Here is a 20,736-nt window from a genome sequence, read left to right as displayed (position 1 = left end):
TCACTGACAAGTACATTGTGTAGACGCTCCAGTCACTTGAGGGGGGTGTGATCATGGTGACGCACTGTGAACGCACCACGCCAGGATTTGCTGAGAGGAGCAGGAGGGAAAAGAGAAGCAGCAACGCAGGGGAGAAGCAGCAGCTGTGAACTTTTTGTCTGGGCCCTGCTGACCCTCTTTTGCTTCATGTCTTTTTGATTTGTCATGTGCTCCAGGGGGAAAACCAATGGACTCATCCCCTTCAGATTCGTCCCGCGTGAAACTCTACCTGTGCTCCAACCCTGAGGGTATGTACTGTGGATGTTACGATGTTAATGATCCTCAGTTTCTACCGGGTGACTGTTTGTGTTTGTGCTCTGTATAGACAGCGTCGTGGAGCGCAGAGCTCTGAGAAAGAGTGTTTTCCCCGAAATTAGAGAGCACTGCAGACACGCACACGGACTGGACTTCAGGGTGAGTGTACACTCCGCAGGAGAGGTACTACTTACATATTTTCTACATCCTTTTCTGTCTTTTTTGGCACATAAACATAAACAAGCTCGGGCTGTTTGCAGGCAATGTTGATGCCACGTAAAAATTACAAAAAAATACTAAACAGTCATGTCATAAGCACAATCACTGCTTACGGCTTTTCAGGTGTGGCCCAGTGGAGGGAAACACTGTAACTTATATGTGGTTTGGAATGAAGTTATAAACACAGAGTGGTTTCTGCTGCAGCGACGTTTCCCTGGTGGGTCTTTTATTCCTCCAACCTGTAGATCTTACTGAAATTCAGCGTTTCTCTCATATAGTAGGAAGATGATGTTTGTATCATCTTAACTTTATCTCAACTTCCAATTATGGTTTGTGTTGATTATTCAATTTGAATAATTTCAAATCCTTCATTACATGTCAAATATAATGTCAATTTCTGAAAGTGCTAGAGTTTAAATGAATGAATTTAACCAACAGTCAAAAAGGTAAAACCCCAAATTCTTTTTTACAATATGGAATCAAACTTTAAAAAAAAAAAACTGCAGCCGGTAAATACTGTACATTTTTCTATAGAATAATTGACCACTCGTTTCATCAGAATGCAACAGTGCGACACAAATGCATAACATGTGTGTCTTATATTGTTAGACACTACCCCCTCGAGGCCATCGCTGTAGATGTGTATTCAGTTCTCATTAACCTCTGCCTGATTAGATTTGACAAATAAGAGGGGGGGGGGGGGGGGGGGGGGGGGGGGGGGTGAGCAGCTGTGATGCGACCCAGTGGGTAGTGGGTTTAGTTCGCGTGCTGTACATGCATGTGGAGGAACATGATACTACCACTACAGGGCCAATTGTTATTACACCTCACTGCTTTTCATGAACTGGATTATCGGTCACCTCACCTATAGACATTTTTAGCCATTATGTAATTTGTGTGTGTGTGTGTGTCTGTGTGTGTGTGTGTGTGTGTGTGTGTGTGTGCAGGTGATAGACCCGTTTGAGTCCAGTGATCCCAGTCGTTGGCCAGATGAGAACACCAGGCAGCAGCTGATTAAAGAATGCAGAGAGAACTCAGCTGGACCTTTTTTACTGGTAAATCTCCAGGAATAATGTAACAATCAGTGTACAGTAGTAACTGCAGGCCTCAGGGTCTACAGATCTGAAGCGAGCAGGAAAATTCAATTGTGTCGGGAGTTGCATCACCTCAAAGTTACATACAACGTTAAAATCGGTCCCCGTTGAATCTTGACGTTTCGGTTGTTGCTGAGAGTTGAATAGATTGTCTGACTGGAAAGCCACAGGGTTCGATCACATCAACATCAACGTTGTTATCTGAAACTCCAAAATCCTGAGTCAGGGTACAGGGACCGCCCGTCAACGTGACTAAATCCAACACTCATCACAAATGGCATTAAGATAAATTACTTGATAAACACTTACATGATAGCCTCATCACGAATGAATGATTATAGAAGATGTTTTCTTGTTAGTAATAATTCAGCACACATCCCTGTCACCTCCGGCTGCCACACAGTACAACAAAGTTTCCCCAAAGTATTTCAAGTCAATGAACATCAAAAACAAATTTGTACTCATGTGCACTCAAAGATGCTTCACATGCTGATTTCCCCTCTCTGTCCACATGATGGTGCTGTCCAGGCTCTGGTGGGACATCAGTATGGCTCGGCCTGTCCGCCCGCCCAGGTGGACGTGTCCGAGTACCAGCTGCTGCTGCAGGAGAGCCAGCGGGCGGGCGTCAGCACGCGGGCGCTGGAGAGAGTTTACCGCAGGGACGAGAACACCGTCCCCCCCTCCTACTGTCTGAGACCTCCCCAGAGACCCAACAGTGTCTCAGGATTGACTCACTGTGTAGTTCCACCTTTCATCCTCAAATCACTTATAAATCATACTTGAATTCCTCTCATTGGGTGAACGGTTGTAAGTTTAGAACTCGGTCATATTGCGGCTGTGAATTAAATGAGTTATGAATAGCAGCAGAACAAATGACCCTCCAAAAAACTGTTAGATACATTTTTTTTTATTACAAATCCGTACAAATCCTTTTGGAATATAATGTGAACAGTCAACAAGTCATGATTGCTAAAATACAAGAGTGTATCTTCTGTATATCAGATTAGCCTGCATTTCTGTGACGGATTGATTCTAAAATGAGTCACCACCGCCTCCAGACTGTGGAACTGCTTTTCTCAAAATGTTTCTAACTGTTTTTGTCAAACAGGCAGAGGTTAATGAGGAAGAGCAGAGTAGGACGGAGGCTGAAGAAGAAGAAGACGAGCTGAGGAAGGTATTTCAGACCACTGTGAGTCTGTGTGTCCACAACGGCCTCATGACCCCAGGGAGAGGCCACAGATACTACAGATCAGGTGAGATACATACTGTACTGTATGTCTGTGTCTGTATGGTTTTAATGTTTGTGTAACGTAACGTGCGCCTTTCTCCTCGTCCGCAGCACTCGACGCAGACCTGCGATTTGCTCTGGACCACTGCCCCGACAATGACATCATCAGTCGCTGCCTGGTCTACGTCCACAAGGTCGTCAATGCTGAGAGAGAGAAAGGACGGATGGATTCACAGCTGCAGCCACAGTCAGAGGTAAAACTTAATATACCCAGCGCCAAAGATTAAGTATCATAATGCACGTCACTTACTCACATATGCGTTACCATTTATCTTTTTCGTTATTAGTTATGAAAGTTAGTATTACAGCTAGACATGCGGTTACCTAGTCCGGTCATAAAAACAAACTTTCTGTATTTTCCTACAGAAACGAGTGGGTGGGGCTTATTAGAAACAAAACGTGTGTCAAAAGTTCAAGCAGTTCTCATGAAGTAACTCTAGTTTCTATTAAAAACATTCAAGACATGGACAGTTTTTATTCAAGTATATGTGGTATGAGAAATAATACATGAGTCATGCCTCCATTAGCATGGAAAAGTAGCAACACTAGTGATGTCTGCTTCATTTATTTAAGTTTACCATGTACAGTACACACAACCTGCAATTTCTTTCGCATAAAAACAGCTGATATCATGTTTTATTAACAGTTTTATAAATCATTTATGTAGTGAAGTAGCTCAATATCAAACGGTTTGTTAATTTACTTGTAGATTCTATCAAAGGTGATTTTTCTTTTTTTTGAAGGCCGATGTCTCCGACCTGAGGAGAACACCCACTGATGAACAGTTACTCTCAGAGCTCTGTGACAACTTCCTCCCCGCTCTCATTACTTCCTGTTCGCTCCTGGTCTACACCACCACCACAGAGTGCGACCGTCGCTATGGTTACACAACCGCCCGGAGACGGGGCTATGCCGAGTCTCTGTGCCAGCAGGTGCACTCTGACCTCGTGGGGCAGATCGACGGCTCCAACCCGCCAGAAACCGGGAACCTGAAACAGCTCGGTGATGCTTCGGCCCGAGAGCAGGCCGAGCAGGAGGAGCTGTGTGACACCCTGTCCCGCTTTTATGACGTTGTTCGGCCAGAGGAGGACAAGGTCAGCGTGTTTTTCTGGACCCCACCAAAAACACAACGGCATTTAGATGTTTGATTATTAACCACAGCATCACCGATATTGGTTTTCATTGGTTGTAGATCAGAGCCTATGTGAAGCAGAGCGACCAGCATTGCCCACTAGTGGTGTTAGGAGGGCCATGCACAGGGAAGACAGTGCTGCTGGCACACTGTGCTCAACAGGTAAAGTCATTTGAACATTGTTAGTTCTATTAAACTGACATGTCCTCTTCTTGTTTTTCTTTTTATACAATACCTCTATACAAGTTGTATTCATATTAGATATATTTAAGTCCCTCCGCCCCCAAACAGTTCCAAACAGAGACAAAAATAGTAATTATGCAATTAACTGACAGGCAGGAGATTAATCAACAAATATTTATAATTGATTAATTCATTTTTGCCAATAAATCAGTGGTTTTAGTGGTGAATATTTTGGGGTTTCTTAGTCTTCTAGTTTGGTGTTTGACTGTTGGATTAACAAAAAAAAAAGAATTTTGAATAGATCCAACTCGGTTCAGGGGAAATGGTGATGGGATGTTTTTCTTTACTTCCTGATTGTTGTCAGATTAATTGTGAATCACAATAATCCCTAGTTTTCAGCTCTACTTAGGATAACTTTAAGAGTGAACGAGAAGAGTTTGTTGTTCGTATCTGCCAGCTTTATTAAGATAAACTACCCACTAATCAACAAAACCAGTAACAGGAAAACCGGTGTAAACAAACCCATTGACAAACCAGAGCTTTTTGAGAGATTTTCATTGTAAGTCACTGCTACGGGAATCTGCACTGAATGGTCTTGGTAACATTTAAACAAGTCTCCTGTCTCTCTCCACAGATAAAGTCATGGCTTCCAGACGGCGATCCTGTGGTGATCTCTTATTTTTGCAACCTGCAGCGGGTGCTGCCCCCGACGCGCCTGCTGTCCAGCCTGTGTTATCAAATAGCGAGCAGATACCACAGCGACGCTTCCCCTGAAAAGGGTCCCAGCTTCTCCCTTGGCACCGACCTGGACGATCTTAGCTGTGTCACTGTCAGTCTGTCTGAGCTTAGAGAACGTCTCTCCTCCCTCCTGTCTCGTCTGCCATCTCCCACACGGCCTCTAGTTCTAAACGTCGATGGCCTGGATCAAATCGAAAACAACTTTGTTTGCGCTCAAATCATAGAGAGCCTCCCCACCCCCTTACCGCCTGCAGTCAAACTAATCCTCACAGTCTCCTCCAAGCAAACACACGTCCTGCAGGCCATCAAACTGCATTACCCACAATGCAGCGAGGAGGAGTCGGGACATGTGTGTGTACAGTTGGGACCGGCTGACAGGAAAGAGTGTGTGAGGTTGTTGGCGTCGCTGCTGAGCAGTTCAGGAAGGAGGGTGACCTCAGGACAACAGGCTGTGGTGAACCGGGCGCTGACTTCCTGTCGTCTGACTCTCTATGCTCGCCTGCTGCATGTACATACCTCGCTCTGGAACTCTGGTATGACTGGTACAGTGAACAAAAAAGAATAAGGCTGATTATATTGTATAGTTTTCTTAAAGTCAACAACAAACCTCGTGAAATGACCAACAGCAACAATATCAATACTTTCCAAAGTTATGTCTGTGGCACGTATTGACTGTTTTGTCTCTCCTTCTCCCATCATCAGATTCAGAGGTGATGGAGTCGTCTCTCCCCGCCGGCGTCCACACAGCCATCTCTGCGCTCCTGGATCACCTGGAGCAGAAACACGGCTCCTCGATCGTGACGCGCGCCGTCTCCTACCTCACCCTCTGCAGGACTGGGCTCACCGAGGTCGAGCTCGCCGACCTCCTGTCCAGTGCGGACGAGGTGCTGTCCGAGTACGCTCGGCGGTCTGAGAGCCCGTCCTCCGGTGTGGGGGTCCCGCAGATTGATGTGGAGAGACTTCTGCTGGATTTGAGGCGGTTTCTCATCGGGAGGACAGTTGCGGGGTCGCGTGTTTTGTCGTGGGTGAGCAGACATTTCAAGCTGGTGGTGGCCGAGAGGTATTTAGGCACTCGAGGGGCCAGGAGCGAGATTCATTCGGAGCTGGCGGATTATTTCAGTGGCCGGTGGGCTTGTGGAAATGCTAAACCGCTTGTTGTTGTCCGCACAACAGGACCAGACAAGGACTGTGCCCAAATGAAATTAGACATAAACAGGCAGCCGTCCAGCCAGCCGTTCGTCTTCACTTGTTCTTCCACAGACGCCGGGCGGGTGAACTTGAGAAAAGTCGTAGAGCTGCCGTATCACTTGCAACGAAGTGGCAGATGGGAGGAGTTGGAGCACGGTATATTAATGTCATTGGGCTTTCACCAGGCCATGGTTCGAGCGGGTCTTCTAAGAGATCTGGTGACCATGCTGGAGGGTGTCGAATCACAGCTTGTGTTTTCGAGAGAGAGACTACTGCTTGCAGGATCATTAAAGTCTTCTGCGTGCTGTCTGCGGGCCGTTCCTCTGCAGCTGCCCACGGTGATGGAAACAAGCCTCCTCCCTTATCTGGAGGTCTTTCCTGCACTCGAACGTTACGTCACAGAGATCAGACAGGAGGTGAGGAAACGGGGAAGTGGATTAGGAGTGGTGATGTGTCCTGCTCCTTCCTCCGTTTCCCCCATTCGGTGTTTGAAGTGCGACGCCAAAGCAACGGATGTTTCTGTAGCAGAAGCGGCCGTGACAGAGTGTGGGATTGTGGCGGAGGTAACAGAGGATGGTTCTGCCTGGATTTGGAAAGGTCCTGGGCGTGATCTGGTGACAGTGTCGCTGAGCTGTGAGCGGCAGGAGCTGAAGTTTGCGGGGGTGAAGAGCGGCGGCCAGTCACTGCTGCTTTCCACGCGATGCAACAAGCTTTTCTTGTGGGATGTGACGGGCCCAGAAATGTTTCTAGAGGTTAACGTCCCCTTCAAAACCGAGTCGGAACCGAATTCAAGCCAACATATACGAAGCAAAATCAAGGGGTTTGTCGGATGTCAGAAAAACATGTTTATGTGGTGGAAAGATGAGAGTTTTGTGAGTGTGTTCAATGTCTCCGGTGAGGCCCTGACTCGTTTCCAGTGTCGGAGCTCTGTGACCTGTTTGGTTTGCTCATCTAATGGCTTTCACGTGTACTGTGGGCAGGATGAAGGCACAGTCTCCATGTTTGACACAGACTCCAGCCGTCTGCTCGGCAGCGGCACAAGCTCCAGTCACAGTGCGGTTACAGCGATTATTGTCTGTGAAGACAGGAGGGAAATGGCATGTGTCGACAGGACTGGGAATGTGACTTTATGGGATGTGGCAGCCGAAACACAACCACTCAGACTTGTAAAGGAGAGATGTACTGCTAATAAATCCAACAACACCCTCGGTACAGATTACTCTGAAGAAATGGGCACGTTATTGGTGTGTCACTCTAATCAGATCTCACTGTGGGATACGTGTGACTGGGAGATGTGGGACCAGTTCTCGGCTCCACGAGGGAGGGCCTTCACTCAAGCTCTGCTCTCCCAGCGTGGCCACCTTCTCCTCGCTCTGCTGGACACCTGTGCCCTTGTCTTGGTGTGGAGGGTCAGCACAGGGGAGTGTGTCCTCTCCTTGGAGGCAAACAAGCAGCCGCATACACTCCTCAAAACAGCGTCGGACGTCGTTTGTGTCGCCCGTGACGGCTGCCTGACGGTGTGGGACTCTGAGATGATAGACGCCGCGGGTGCAGCTCCGAAAACCGGCCGTGGAGTGAGGGAAGTGGTGGTTGAACGGACGGGCGAGCGATTCTACGCCACGGACGGCTCAGAGGCGGTGTGGAGGTGGAGTTTGGAGGCGGGTTTTCCACATGCTAACTTCCTGCACGATGGTCCCGTTGGAAAACTGTGCCTCTCTCCAGACAACGTCCGTCTTGTGACACTATCAGCAGAGGAAATTTACATTTGGAAGACGGAAACAGGTCAGAACATCCAGCGCATTAGTGGCTGCAGAGCTACAGATGTCATGATCACCCCTAATAATAACTTTGGGGTGAGTATTTCCACGCAAGGGTTGTCCCGGGTGTGGAAGCTGGCACATGGGAGTATAGTGTGCAGCATACACACGTGCCTATCCAGCGCCAAGGTGTCTCCTGAGAGCACCTTCCTCATTGGCCTTAGCCGTGGTCGCTTGTTGGCTGCCAGTCTGTGGTCAGGCTCCATCAGTAAGCGTTTTTCCTGTGTGGAAACCTCGGAGCATGTTGTTGCTTTCCACACACTGTCAGAGCACCCAGACTTTGTGGTGGTGATGATAGCCTCGGGGGCAGTGTACACCTGGAAGGTGGCGGAGGAGAGCGTGTGCAGGCAATTTCGGTTGCCGCACACGTTTCGGTGTCAGCCACAAGACTTCCAAATGTCCTCCGACGGCAGATATGCACTGCTATCCACCGATAATGACGCCATCAGCCTCTTGGACCTGTCTCAGGTCAGACTGTGCTCACGCAGAGCCGAGGGTCCCGTCATTGAAGCCTGCATGGAAAACACTGGGCGTTTTGTCGCCTACATCAGCCTTGAGAAAACCTGTGTCTGTGAACTGCACGCGAGGCCCGTCCTCACCATCGTACGACTCGCAGACGGGGAAAGAGTTGGGAGCCTGCGTCTGCCTAAGAATCCACTGACTCTGGTTGTGTGTAAGCAGCAGTGCGTGTACGTGGGTTTTGAGGACGGGTCTGTGGGTGTGTATTCTGTGTCAGATGTCACGTCCGACCGGGAGGAGTCGCTCAGGTGCAGAGAAAAAATGACTGGTGAGTTGAAGATGTGCCCTTTTGACAGAGCACCAACCAGCTGGTTACCCCTAGCAACCCCCAATATCATATGGCCTTAATCTTATGATTACTGTTATGTTGTAAGGAAATGTATTTCTGACATTTTTACAGACGGTTAATTTTACAGAACACAATGTGAAAAGCAACAGGTGTGACAGGAATTAGAAATTGTTGTATGTATGTGTATATGTACATATTCATAAATAAACAAGAAATGCTGGAAGTGTGTGGTGGGAATCTGAAATAAGTATTGTAGAAATATATGTTTGTCTTTGAGTATTTTATTGCAAGTGAACAAAACCCTTGATCAGATCAGAGCATCAAGACAGAAGCTACAATGTCTGATGAAGAGGGAGAAATTAAAAATCACAATGATTTTTTTGTAATAAAATCATTTCATAGTAAAATGCCATGACAAGTGTTATGTGTTCCCTGCACGTCTTGGCCAAACGTGACGTACTGTTTTCTAAACCAGACAACATCAGTCAAGTTATTGTTATTTTTATGTTTCGGTTTGTCTGAATACATGATGATGACACGCCCCTTTCATTTCTGTGAAACCGAAACCAATATGCAAACCAGTTTGTACCATATCCACTGCCTTCTGTATCTTAGAGAGGATCGGCACATTTGATTTGAAATAAAATACAAATTCTCTAAATGCCGAGTTATTTCTGTGATTCTGTATTATATATATATATATATATATAATTATTATTTTTTAAATAAATATATATATGTATTTTTGTATGTGTATGTATAGAATACTAAATAATTTATTATATCATATTATATCATATATATCATATTATAGAAGTTATTTCGCAGCAATCTTTGCTGCTCTCATGCTGCCTTCATAGTTTCCTGGTAAGCTCGTAAAGGAGACCACTTCGAGTGTGTTGGTTGTGGTTTTGTTAAAAAAAAGAGAGAAGTAAATGACAACCTGTGCCCAGCGACAAATTTAGAATCCACGTTTGACATGTTTACCTTTTAAAAAGAGGTACACTAATCTGCTAGGCTGGCAGAATAATAAGTGTATCAAGTGCGTATTTCCGTCTATCGCGATGTCTCCGACGGGACTTGAACGCAGCAGCATATCTGCCGAGATGAAGTTAGGTTTCAGAACCATCGCGTCGCTGCAGGAGGAGACATGGTGCTGCTGTACTGTTGGGGAGACAGCTCCAGTGGACAGTTCGGTCCACAGACAGCCCTCACCCCGCTCCCCTGGACTGTCCCGGGGGATATAACTGACATCTGCTGCGGGGAACAGCACACCTTATTCCTCACAGGGGATGGAGGCGTCTTCTCGTGTGGACACAACTCCCGGGGACAACTTGGACGACAGACACCCCGAGATGGAAAGACACCAGGTAAAAAAAAGAAAAGAAAAACTGTAATATATTAAGAGTCATTAAAAACGTCATGACAGTCAATGTTATTTAACTGAGGTCTTATACGGAGTTGAGTTTCAGTTTCGTTTCGCTGTCATCGGTCCAGGGTCATAATTATGACGTAGTAAGTCACAATTTTGACCAAAAAAAAAGAAAATTAGGTGATATTTTTTTGAAAATTATGAGATATTGTTTTGAGGAGATAAGGAGATATTAAGATACAAAAAAGTTGAATGCTATGTGAAAACTATGACATTAAAGCTGCAAGCAGCGATGGGTGGGTGGGGCCCCTGTGGGAGTGGCTGCCAGGCGGGCACAGTTTAAACAAAATGGTTGACTTTGTGATGAATTAGGGTATGACTCCAAGGGTGAATTCGTAAAGTCCTTTTTATCGCCTTTTTCTAAACATTTTTCCTCAACCTCAATGGTCATGGGGTCAAAGAAAGGTGTAAAGCAGGATTCATGGGACAAAGCCAGCGCCGGGGATAAGAGAATCCAAGTCCACTTCTAGGTAATTAAGCTGCGGCGGATTTTATTGACGTGCCGTGGTGAAACTACACATTTTTTTCAAAGATGGACTACACATGCATTGTTTTCATTAGCAAGGTTGGAATTGAAAAAAAAAAGTATAATAATAAAGGCTACGAAACTGAAAGGAAGAGGTTGTCACACACATATTTATCCACATGTCCACCGTGTGGCACAAGATGGAAATGCTTCATAGGCTGCGTCCCTTCTCAGTCATATTCATACTCTTCTTCTTCTACTTCGGATTTAAAGTTCGTGCATGGCGCATCATGTAATAAATTGCTGCCGCAATGAATTGTGTGGCGTCTTTTTCTCCTTTTCTTTTTTCGCACAGGAAGATCCTGTGTACCCTATGCTTAAGGAGATAGGAAAGGAAGCATTGAAGCACTTTTCCTAAGCATTTAAAGAATTTGAACGCTCAATTAGGAACCTTCCTAAGCAAAATTGTCTATTTGACCGCAGCGCAGTTTTTTTTTTGTAGGTCTGCGTATGATACACGTACCCTCCAAATGAGCTGTATGTTGGGGCTTCAACGTTAGGGGGCGCTATATAGCCATTTTCCACACCCACGGCCCAAGATTTTAACATTTTGAATTCCTAACCACATGTGATGCACGTGCAACGTTTCGTACTTTTTTCAGGCATGTTTAAGCCCGGGTCTGCTGTTTTACTCTGGCCGTCAATCCTGTGTAAGGTCCGGTGGAGGGGCTGCGTGATGTGGTGATGGTGGCGTGTGGTCAGGACCACTCTCTGGCCGTGTGTGCGTCTGGACACGTGTTCTCCTGGGGGGCTGCAGAGGAGGGACGACTGGGGATGGTTCCGAATCCGCATTGCAACGATCTCAGACCAAGGCAGGACACAAGTCACTGTGAAACACGAATCTGCACGATTACCACTGAAAGTTGGAGGTCGGTGGGTAAGTCCCGAGGTTGTTTTTTTTTAACTGTCATCTGCTTGCAGGCGGGTGCCCATACCTCTGTCGATACCAGTGATTCAAGTTGCCTGTGGAAACGCCCACTCTCTGGCATTGACTAAAGGTAAGAGATAAACACACTGATGACGTCTCTGTGTGTTTATGCACTTTTAAAAGCTTAACTTTTTGATCCTAATATGCAATTCTGGTTAGATATAAAAAACAAGCTTCTTCTCAGTACCATCTGTGTTATATGTGAAAATGAACGTATTGAATAACTCCTATTAGCTGATTGTTGTAATAATCAGGCAAAGCATAAATGCTCATCCTGATACATTAGGGCTGCAACTAAGGATTATTTTTATTATCTGTTAATCTGTTGATTATTTTCTCGATTAATCGACTAGTTGTTTGGTCCAGAAAATGTCAGAAAATGTCGATTGTGTTTCCCCGACCCCAAGTTGATGTTTTGTTTCGTCCAAACACCAAATATGTTGAGTTTACTGCAATAGAGGAGCAAAGAAACCAGAAAATATTCACATTTTCTGAGGCGGAAATCAGAGAATTTTGACATATTTTCAAAAATCTATTTGAACCGATTAATCAATTATCGAAATAGTTGGGGATTAATTCAGTAATCGATTACTAATCGATTGCTCGATTAATTGTTGCTTAATATATATATATATATATATATATATAAAATTAATGTATACTGTATATACTGTTTAAATATCTCTTTTTATTCTTAAATACTAAAAGTTTTTTTGTTTTTTTTTACCACTGCTGGTGAAGTATATAAACTCTTGTCCACCTTCCAGGAGGAGATGTCCTGTCATGGGGTTCGAACAGTCACGGTCAGCTGGGTCTGGGGAAGGAGGTGTTACAGCAGTACACGCCTGTCCTGGTGTGCGCTCTGTCCGGCGTAGCGGTGACCCAGATTGCTGCCGGGGCGACCCACTCTCTGTTCCTCACGCTCCCAGGCTTGGTATACTGCTGTGGGGCCAACAAGTCAGGCCAGCTGGGGCTCAACAGGGTGGATGAGAAAGGTACGAATAGTTCACCTTAACTCAGCCACACACTCACTTTGTTTTAAAAAAAAAATGTAATTATTACTAATGCACACGTGACATTACGACATCTATGCCAAAGGGGAAAGAAAACAACCTATAACCACAACAAACGGTGACAATGGTAAAGAACATAATATCCTTCATGGCGTACTTCCCTTCTTATTTTCTTCTTGATATTTGGTCCAAGAACATCTTCTAAGTTGGAGGATATTCCTTTTTCCAAAATAAAAGTGTATATACTTCAAAACATGTTATAATGGTCATTGATCTGAATTTTTTTCATCTATTTGAAAATCGGACATATCTTTTATTAGGTAAAGTCAAAAATACTATTTCTAACACTGATTAAGTTAGTTAAGTGAATGAAAAACTCAAAAAACGCAAAAAAAAAAACTCCCTGTAAGTATTATCAATTTGATATAAGCATGCTGTCATTTATTCTCCCCGATTTCTTTCCATCACTAACAGGCAGGTATAACATCTGTATGGTCCCGGCCCTCAGACCTCTGGGTGTCTCCTTCATCAGCTGTGGAGAATCACACTCTGCTGTGTTAACAAAGGTACGAACATCGCTGATCCTCTCAGTAAATGTGTCCAAGGCCTTTTCTTCTCATGATATTTCTGTGATGCTGTGATTTCCAGGATGGTAAGGTGTACACCTTTGGAGAGGGAAGCCACGGGCAGCTCGGTCACAGCTCCTCTAATAATGAAACGGGACCCAGACTGGTCGACGTTCTGGATGGACCTGCCTCACAGATCGCTTGCGGCCGGTAAAAATTAATTATTGGCAACACTGAAACTGCATTTTACTTAAGACAGGTTTATGTTTAAAGTCATCATATAAAACTAATCATCTACCATTTCTGTGGCAGAATACAGGTTTTTAATAAAATGTCCAATTTTTTCCCAGGAGTCACACTCTGGTTCTGGGCTCCTCTGGCCAGTTGTGGGCTTTTGGTAAAGGGGGCAAAGGTCAAATTGGGACTGGACGACCAGAGGACAGTCTGAGTCCCACTCTTGCTCTACTTCCATGGACTGCTGACAGTGCAACAGCCACACCCAAAGGTATCAACCCCCCCACACTCTCTTTAAAACTTCAAATTACATGAGGAGATGCCTTGAGGAACAGAGCACATGTTGGGTGATGCAATTCATAGCAGATGAATGTGACATTTCTGATTTAGTTTTTATCTGTTTAAGCAGACTTGAAAATATCAGCTGGGTGGAATACAAACTTCACTTACTCGTCACCTGCACAGGTAATGTGCAAAATTATTTAAAGACTCTTGTTTCTCGTTGTTATGTTTTTTTCCTCATTTTCAGGGAAAACAAATAAAACAAATAAAAAAAGTTTATGGCCCCGTACATCAAAAGCTGTTACGATAAATATCCAGTTAAAAAAATCTACGATGGCATGCTTATTAATCTGGCTGCATTAAAAGTTATGTTTATTTTCTTTTAAGAACGTGGATCGTGGACAGATTACTGGACGACTCGGTGAGACAAAACTGCAAAGATGGCTGTCGATGGAACATGGCAATGCAGAGGCGAAAAGGTAAGTTCATCAACGATATTGATTTAATAATACTTATATTTGTAATATTAAAATATTAGCTTCATATTCAGTAACTGATTTCATGGGGCCAAACCTAATGCCTCTCTCCCTTTGTGCAACAGAGAAATCACTTCAATGTTTTGCACAAGTTCGAGTCTTGTGGCAAGTTTCACAAAGACCAAGTAAGTTTTGTTTTTTTCATTTTTTATTGGCTGCTGCTTTTTATGATGTTTTGGTGAGAATAGAAACATAAAAAGAATCGTTCCGAGGAAAAGTAGAAAGTAGGTTTTAAAGTTCAGAGACTTGCACTGTCACTTGTTTTTTTTAATTCTTTGCTCACTGTGTTATCAGTGAGTCTTCGTTAGAAGCGGGTGACCTGACTGTGGACCTGGAGGCTGCGAGCCGAGCTTTTGACCAGCTGTTGGAAATACAGTGGATCAAACAAGCAGTTAAGAAATGCTTTCCTTTCCTTTGCTGTTGAGATGAATTGATTTCATGAGTAAACGTCCCCATGCAGTCATTAGACACCAGAGTTTGTTTTTTACAGTAGGCACTGATTTATTTATTTATTTACAAACTGTAAACATTGCTACACTATCTCATAATCCTTTTTTTCTTCACACAGGCGAACCTAGACCTCCTGTTGGATTTGCTTGCAGGTTCGATGTTTGCTCTAAAATCTCCGGAGATCCTGCTGGTTCTTCCGACCTGCCCCCTGCTCCAGGAGGACTCCCGCGTCATGAAGGGGGTTTTGCCTCTGGCTGTCATTATTGGAAATCTGAAGGAGAGACCTCTGAAAGCGCTAAGTAAACAACCATAGATAAAGGAACTACTTCATTTATTTTCTTGGCCAAACTATTTTTCACGTTACATAGTACAAAATACAGTATGAAGTTGTAGATAAAAACTACAAAACAACTTCCACACTGCTAGGCCTTCCATCTACACTACTCCAGAGTTTTGAAAAGTTTGCTGTCCCCATTTTAGTTTGAAAACTCTGGAGCTGCGTTGTAGTATGGACAGGCAAAAACAGAGAAATATAACAGCTGGAAATTATGACGCGACTACCAGTGGTGAAGTTTGAAATACTCACTTAAAATAATAGTTCCACCTCATCATCGGTCCAAGAAAAGGAATCCCTGCTGTCACTTTTCACTGTTGTTGTTTCTCGGTTGTAGTATTTTCTTCATCTAAGCAACCAACTGCAGCTGCATAATCTGCTATAATCGACATGCTCAGTGTAGGTGAATGGCCACGTGATATGAAGTTTTCAGGTGTGTTAGTATAGAAGGGGATGAATACTGATGCAGAGGTAAAACGCTCGTGTGGACGGTGATGGTTTCAGTTTTAAAAGGACAATGTGGTAGTATGGATGTAGACTGGCTGCAACAGTCTAGGTAATCAATGCACTCATCTGATAAATGCTGTATAAGTCAAACAATGTGTTAAAAATTCTTATTTTGTTCTGCAGGAGGCTGGTGGGCTTCGCTGACACCCGTCATACTGATGAAGCACATCTTGACCTTCAAGATGGCCCTGGCCTTCATGCTAAAAAATTCCCTCTTGGAAACTCATAACCCAGGAGTCAAATACCTGATGAACGTCCTCAAACTACTGTACAAGGTCAGTGCCATGATTTAGTTTCAGTCATCGGTGGCTTTATTGTCTAATCTGTTTTATTTTTTAAATTCAGGATCATAGATGAATTTAAATCTTTCATCCTGGGACTAAGTTCAGGAACACCTAATCTTTTTTTCTGTATGGTTGAAAGAAAAGGTTTAAAGATTGATTTTACACTCTATTGATTGGGCAGAGATGAAGTTTGAGTTTTCTGCAGTTTTGAATGCAACTTTTCTAAAATGTGCTGCAGTTTGAGGCCAGAATATGGCATATTGATTTTTTCTAAGGGATACTGTATATCAAGTTGCGTGATCAGAATTAACACTGAGACTAAATAGTGTGTGATTACCAATTCAATATTTATAAATGAATGTATTGCAGTATAAGTAATGTCTTAAAACTGCATGCAAAGGAGCATTTGATGGGGTTTATTTCTTTGTACATTGTGAAATGGAAAACATTCTTTCCATTTCTGTGTTCATGTTTTCTATAATTTATTTCTTAACAGGCCAACAAAGCTGGAAAGCAACACAAAGTCCCTTTGAGCACATTCTACGTCGAGGAAATCAAGGGTAATGTGCAGCCATTTCATGACGTCGCTCTTTGGATGCAATTTATGAACACGGAGGTAAAATCCTGCAGTAAATTATATGTGATGATGCAACAACCTTGAAATCAGTTGGACTCTATGTTGCTGAAATAGTTTCTTAATGAATTGTCAATTAATTTTCTTAAAGGAGGATGTTAACACACCTGCCATTTTCTGCCGCAACCCATTCTTGTTACCTCTCGATAGCAAGATGGCGATCTTTTACTTCCATTCATTCGTAATGAAGGTACAGTATGTGTTAAAAAAATAGATCAGCTGTAAACTTTTTACTGAAGGTCTGAAATTCAACTGCAGTTTTTTCTTAATTTGAGCTTTGATTTTAATGATCTTGTCTATTGTAATTACAGAAAGTGCACGGTATGTTTGAACATGGGGATTGGTCATTGATTGATGAATCATCGCCAGAGCCCCCAACCCCGGGGGCCGCGGCCCCGGTCTTCCAGCTAACCTTGAGACGAAATCACCTCGTGGAAGACACCTTCAGGCAGCTTACTTCAGCCGACCACTGCGCCTTCAAACGGGAGCTTTTGGTAAAAACACATTCAAAATAAAAACGTTGCCAGCACTGGTATTTAGAAATCCTACTTGATGGCTTTCGTCTTGATGTTACTTCACTATTAAAGGGGTCCTCCAGGACGCAAATGAGACCAAAAAGGTTTAGAATTTGGCCTCTCGATTGAGATATCTAGAGGATTGTGTAAAGGTGCCAGAATTAGTGTTTATAAATGTGGGAATGTCTACTCGAATATGTCATAATGCCATGAGTTGTAAGTCAAGCTCTGTTTGTGTTCAGCGAGTCATTTAAACGAAAGGTTGTTCTGTCCTCCCAAGGTGCAATTTAAGGATGACAGAAAGGTGATGGATGTCAACAAAAGGGACTTCTTCCTCCACATGTTTGATGAGCTCACCGCTGCTGAGTCTGAAATGTTCATGTACAATGAGAGTGAGACTCTGGCCTGGTTCCCTCCCAGGGTAAGAGCGTTTAAGTACTTTATTATTGTTTATTTTTTTTAGCACTGTCTTATGTAAACACTTATCGAATGTAACCAAGTCATAAATTATTTTTTTATTCATGACCAAAACAGCCAAAATTGGAGCAGAAGCGTTACTTCCTGTTCGGCGTCCTGTGTGGCATGGCTCTTTACCACCACAACATGGTCCACCTGCCCTTCCCGCTGGTTCTCTTTAAGAAGCTGGTCAGTGTCCAACCCTCAATAGACGACCTGAAGGAGTTTGACCCGGTCGTGGCAGAGTAAGGTGGTTTTTAAAAATGCAAAAGTGAACATATTTGGGAAAAGTTGCAGTTGCAAGTATATTCTAGTATGTGGAGATTGTCATTCCATGAATTTTGATCTCAAGTATGCTCAGAAAATGATCAATACCTTTTAAGATCTGTATAACTGTACAGTCACCATTTGAAATACGTAACAGGCAAAAGGTCATGATCGTGTTAAATTAATATTTCCCCCAATCTGTCTTCAGGTCGTGCCGGTTCATGTTGGACTACCCTCCAGATAAAGTCAGAGAAATGGACATTAATTTCACTGTACGTCCAGTAAATCACAGTCAGACTGACGGCCAGTGTAACTTCCACACTCAAACTCTGTCGTCGTCACGTATTGCAGCAATATTCCAGTCTGAATGTATTTATCGTTTGACACAGGTGAGCTGGGGCGGTGAGAAAGTCGAGCTTGATCCAAAAGAACCTGGAAAACTTGTCACTGGGTCAAACAGGTGTGTTTACACAGACTTCCTGTAACAATCTGCCCTGTACTCACAACACAAGAGAAAGAAAAAGTTCGAGCAAACTTTGCCCGAGCTGTGCTCTGTGTTGGTCAATGTTGTATTCCTCTTCTTCTTCTTCTTCTTCTTCTCTTGGATCGGTGTTGTGTTTCTCCTTCGGGACTCTGCCCACCGCCTTCACCCCATCCTGGTCTCTTGATTGGCTGGCGCGTCAAGCCTCTCGAATCACATCTTTGAAGAGTTCATATATAACGATTGGCGACTGGCGGTCGAATGCAGATTTTGGCTCCGATATGGGTCTTTTGTGGGTGACTTGCAAAATTTGTCGCCTTGTGCAAAATCAGGCTGAAAATTGTGAACTATGCTTCACATAAAATGATCCTTTGTCCTAATGTACACATTTTATTTTTTTACTTGCCACCTAGAGGTTTTCAGTGGGTGCACACTTTGTGACCAGTTAGAAACTACACTATAACGTTGCTGTGACTGGGATGTTTAATGTAAAGCTTTATTGTAGTTTAGCTACTTCAGGACTATCATATAAAAGTCAGAATATAGCAGTATCGTATGTCAAAACAAAAACCGGTGAATGTTAAACATCTCCACGATTTCCGTAGACGGCCAACTCATGTAGTTTCCTATTTCCCCCTCTTTTATAGGAAAGAGTACGTCGACGCCTTGGTCAACTACGCGTTCAACACATCGGTGGAGGGCGTGTTCGGAGCGTTCAGGACAGGGTTTTTCAAAGTGTGTGACAGGGACGTGGTGGACTTCTTCCAGCCGGAGGAGTTACAAGCAGTGATGGTGGGCCAGGAGGACTACGACTGGCAGGTGTTCAAGCAGGTCTGTTGAAAACTACATCAAGTCTTTGTAAGAGTTGGGAAGGTAATGAAGATAAAACAGAAAGATGTACACACTTGCAATTGTTTCAAGTCTTAATTAAATAAAACGAGCTGAAGTCGGTGGCTAAACCTTTAATTCAAAACCCTTGTGTCATTTCGGAGGTATTTGTTTTTATTTTTCCAAACAGAATACGGTTTATGATGGAGAATACCATGCCGGACATCAGAACATCATTACCTTCTGGGTGGTGTTTGAGAAACTGACAGCAGAGGAAAAGAAAAAATTCCTTTGTAAGTATTAAATGTGATTGATGAGTGGTACACTGACAGTGTCAGACTCTGTAAAGCGCAGAGAGAGTTTTCTATAAGGGCATTTTCTCACCTGAAGGCCCGAATCAAGGTTCTCGTCTTTGTTATACTGTTTATATTTGATCCGGTTAGTTTTGTTTCCACATTACAATTTCGGGAGCGCACTAAAGAATTAAGATGCCCCCCATTTGTTGTTTGAGCTGTTCATTAACCATTATTTCCTTGTGGCCAGTGTTCCTCACAGGCTGCGACCGTGTCCCCTTCCTGGGTATGGAGAGCATCAAGATGAGAGTTGCCATCTTGCCCAATGCCTCTGAAATCCACTTGCCAGAATCCCTCACCTGTCACTATCTGCTGTTACTGCCCAACTACCAGAGATACCCAATGGAGAGGACGATGCAGGCCAGGCTCCATCAGGCCATTAATCACAACAGAGGCTTCTGGAAGAACGAAAACACCGACTAGATTTCGTTAGTTACGATGGTTTATTTTCACTTAGCATGGGGCTTTTTTTCCCCACTACTGCTTTAGTGTCATAACTTCTATCCTTTTTAAGAAATGTTGGAACATAAGGGAAGTAGGCCGACAGGTAATGTGAAGTTATTTGGTAGTATGACAGATTGGGGAGTAATAACAATGTAGTTGTCATTATAATCCTGCCTGTATTCGTTGTTTGTTTATTCCATTTCTCTTGTTGATGGTTGATGCCACATACACATGTTAAATGGTGAATCCTTGTTTGATTCTTTTTTTCCTTTCCTAAATATAAAACCAGCAGTTGTTGGATCACTTTCATTGCTTTCAGTCACTGCTGCAGCTCAAGCTTTAAGTCCTCTCCATGTTCAGGTTAAAAAGGGTTCAAGCTAAAGTTATCAAATAATTGACGTTTGTGTGTTTAGCTTTAAAATGTATACAATTCATAAAATTGTTTATCTTTCTGCCATTTATTCCTGTATAACCAAACAATAAAGTTCTATAATTGCGGTCTTGTATTTTATTCTCTCGTCAACTAATTTTAAGAATGTTTAAATATTTTGGAAAGCGATACACCACAGGCCCCCACATCAAATCAAATAAACTTCATGGCCTGGCAAGTTCCTGAACTATATGATTACAAATTATATTTAGTACATAACAGCAAGACTAATATCAATGTCAAATTTAAAAATTAAAATTAAAACTGCAAAAGGAATCGGGGTCTTCTAAAAAATATATAACTGACAGAGCACTTGCTAATTTTCATTATTGGCACCTCAGTTACTAGAGAAGCATTTTAGCCTTAATCAATACAAAAATTGATTTGAGAAATCGTGGTTGAATAGTTAACTGAATTAACCCTTGAGTTAACATTGGCTACATCAATAAAAGCGTTGACAGCACATCATGACTCA

The 20,736-nt window shown here is 43.3% G+C and overlaps 2 protein-coding genes across 4 annotated transcripts; both read left to right on the top strand.

Moving 5' to 3' along the window:
* Positions 1-85: 85 nt before the first annotated feature.
* Positions 86-9,422, top strand: LOC118299121 (NACHT and WD repeat domain-containing protein 2). 2 transcript variants are annotated; one of them, XM_035622575.2, is made up of 10 exons: positions 86-287; positions 365-453; positions 1,461-1,568; positions 2,136-2,345; positions 2,716-2,860; positions 2,947-3,089; positions 3,639-3,989; positions 4,088-4,189; positions 4,845-5,481; positions 5,651-9,422. In XM_035622575.2, exons 1-10 carry the CDS (start codon positions 227-229, stop codon positions 8,818-8,820), a joined length of 5,016 nt encoding a protein of 1,671 aa, XP_035478468.2. In that variant the 5' UTR covers positions 86-226; the 3' UTR covers positions 8,821-9,422. The 2 variants fall into 2 exon arrangements, with proteins under 2 accessions (XP_035478468.2, XP_035478469.2); XM_035622576.2 differs by lacking the exons at positions 86-287; positions 365-453; positions 1,461-1,568 and having other exon boundaries at positions 2,246-2,343.
* A 439-nt stretch (positions 9,423-9,861) lies between these two features.
* Positions 9,862-20,329, top strand: LOC118299122 (probable E3 ubiquitin-protein ligase HERC6). 2 transcript variants are annotated; one of them, XM_035622577.2, is made up of 23 exons: positions 9,862-10,131; positions 11,375-11,531; positions 11,641-11,717; positions 12,415-12,642; positions 13,135-13,226; positions 13,309-13,436; positions 13,577-13,731; positions 13,870-13,925; positions 14,130-14,221; positions 14,344-14,403; positions 14,573-14,669; positions 14,847-15,027; positions 15,693-15,844; positions 16,350-16,469; positions 16,579-16,677; positions 16,799-16,981; positions 17,283-17,423; positions 17,537-17,703; positions 17,934-17,997; positions 18,115-18,185; positions 18,854-19,037; positions 19,225-19,327; positions 19,578-20,329. In XM_035622577.2, the coding sequence occupies exons 1-23, from the start codon at positions 9,912-9,914 to the stop codon at positions 19,808-19,810; spliced, it is 3,060 nt and encodes a 1,019-aa protein (XP_035478470.2). In that variant the 5' UTR covers positions 9,862-9,911; the 3' UTR covers positions 19,811-20,329. The 2 variants fall into 2 exon arrangements, with proteins under 2 accessions (XP_035478470.2, XP_035478472.2); XM_035622579.2 differs by having other exon boundaries at positions 9,993-10,131; positions 11,322-11,531.
* The last annotated feature ends 407 nt before the right edge of the window (positions 20,330-20,736 follow it).

Source organism: Scophthalmus maximus, chromosome 11 (genome assembly GCF_022379125.1).
Source record: "Scophthalmus maximus strain ysfricsl-2021 chromosome 11, ASM2237912v1, whole genome shotgun sequence".
In the NCBI taxonomy this organism is placed as follows: domain Eukaryota; kingdom Metazoa; phylum Chordata; class Actinopteri; order Pleuronectiformes; family Scophthalmidae; genus Scophthalmus; species Scophthalmus maximus.
The sequence above is the reverse complement of the archived record's forward strand: the minus strand, read 5'-3'. Positions and strand labels throughout refer to the sequence as shown.

Coding starts and splice junctions, on each gene's coding strand:
- LOC118299121 (XM_035622575.2), top strand. CDS start 227: ATGGACTCATCCCCTTCAGATTCGTCCCGCGTGAAACTCTACCTGTGC. Junction 3,090..3,638: donor AGCTGCAGCCACAGTCAGAG/GTAAAACTTAAT, acceptor TTTTTTTTGAAG/GCCGATGTCTCCGACCTGAG. Junction 4,190..4,844: donor TGGCACACTGTGCTCAACAG/GTAAAGTCATTT, acceptor CTCTCTCCACAG/ATAAAGTCATGGCTTCCAGA.
- LOC118299122 (XM_035622577.2), top strand. CDS start 9,912: ATGGTGCTGCTGTACTGTTGGGGAGACAGCTCCAGTGGACAGTTCGGT. Junction 10,132..11,374: donor CCGAGATGGAAAGACACCAG/GTAAAAAAAAGA, acceptor ATCCTGTGTAAG/GTCCGGTGGAGGGGCTGCGT. Junction 16,470..16,578: donor TGCAATTTATGAACACGGAG/GTAAAATCCTGC, acceptor ATTTTCTTAAAG/GAGGATGTTAACACACCTGC.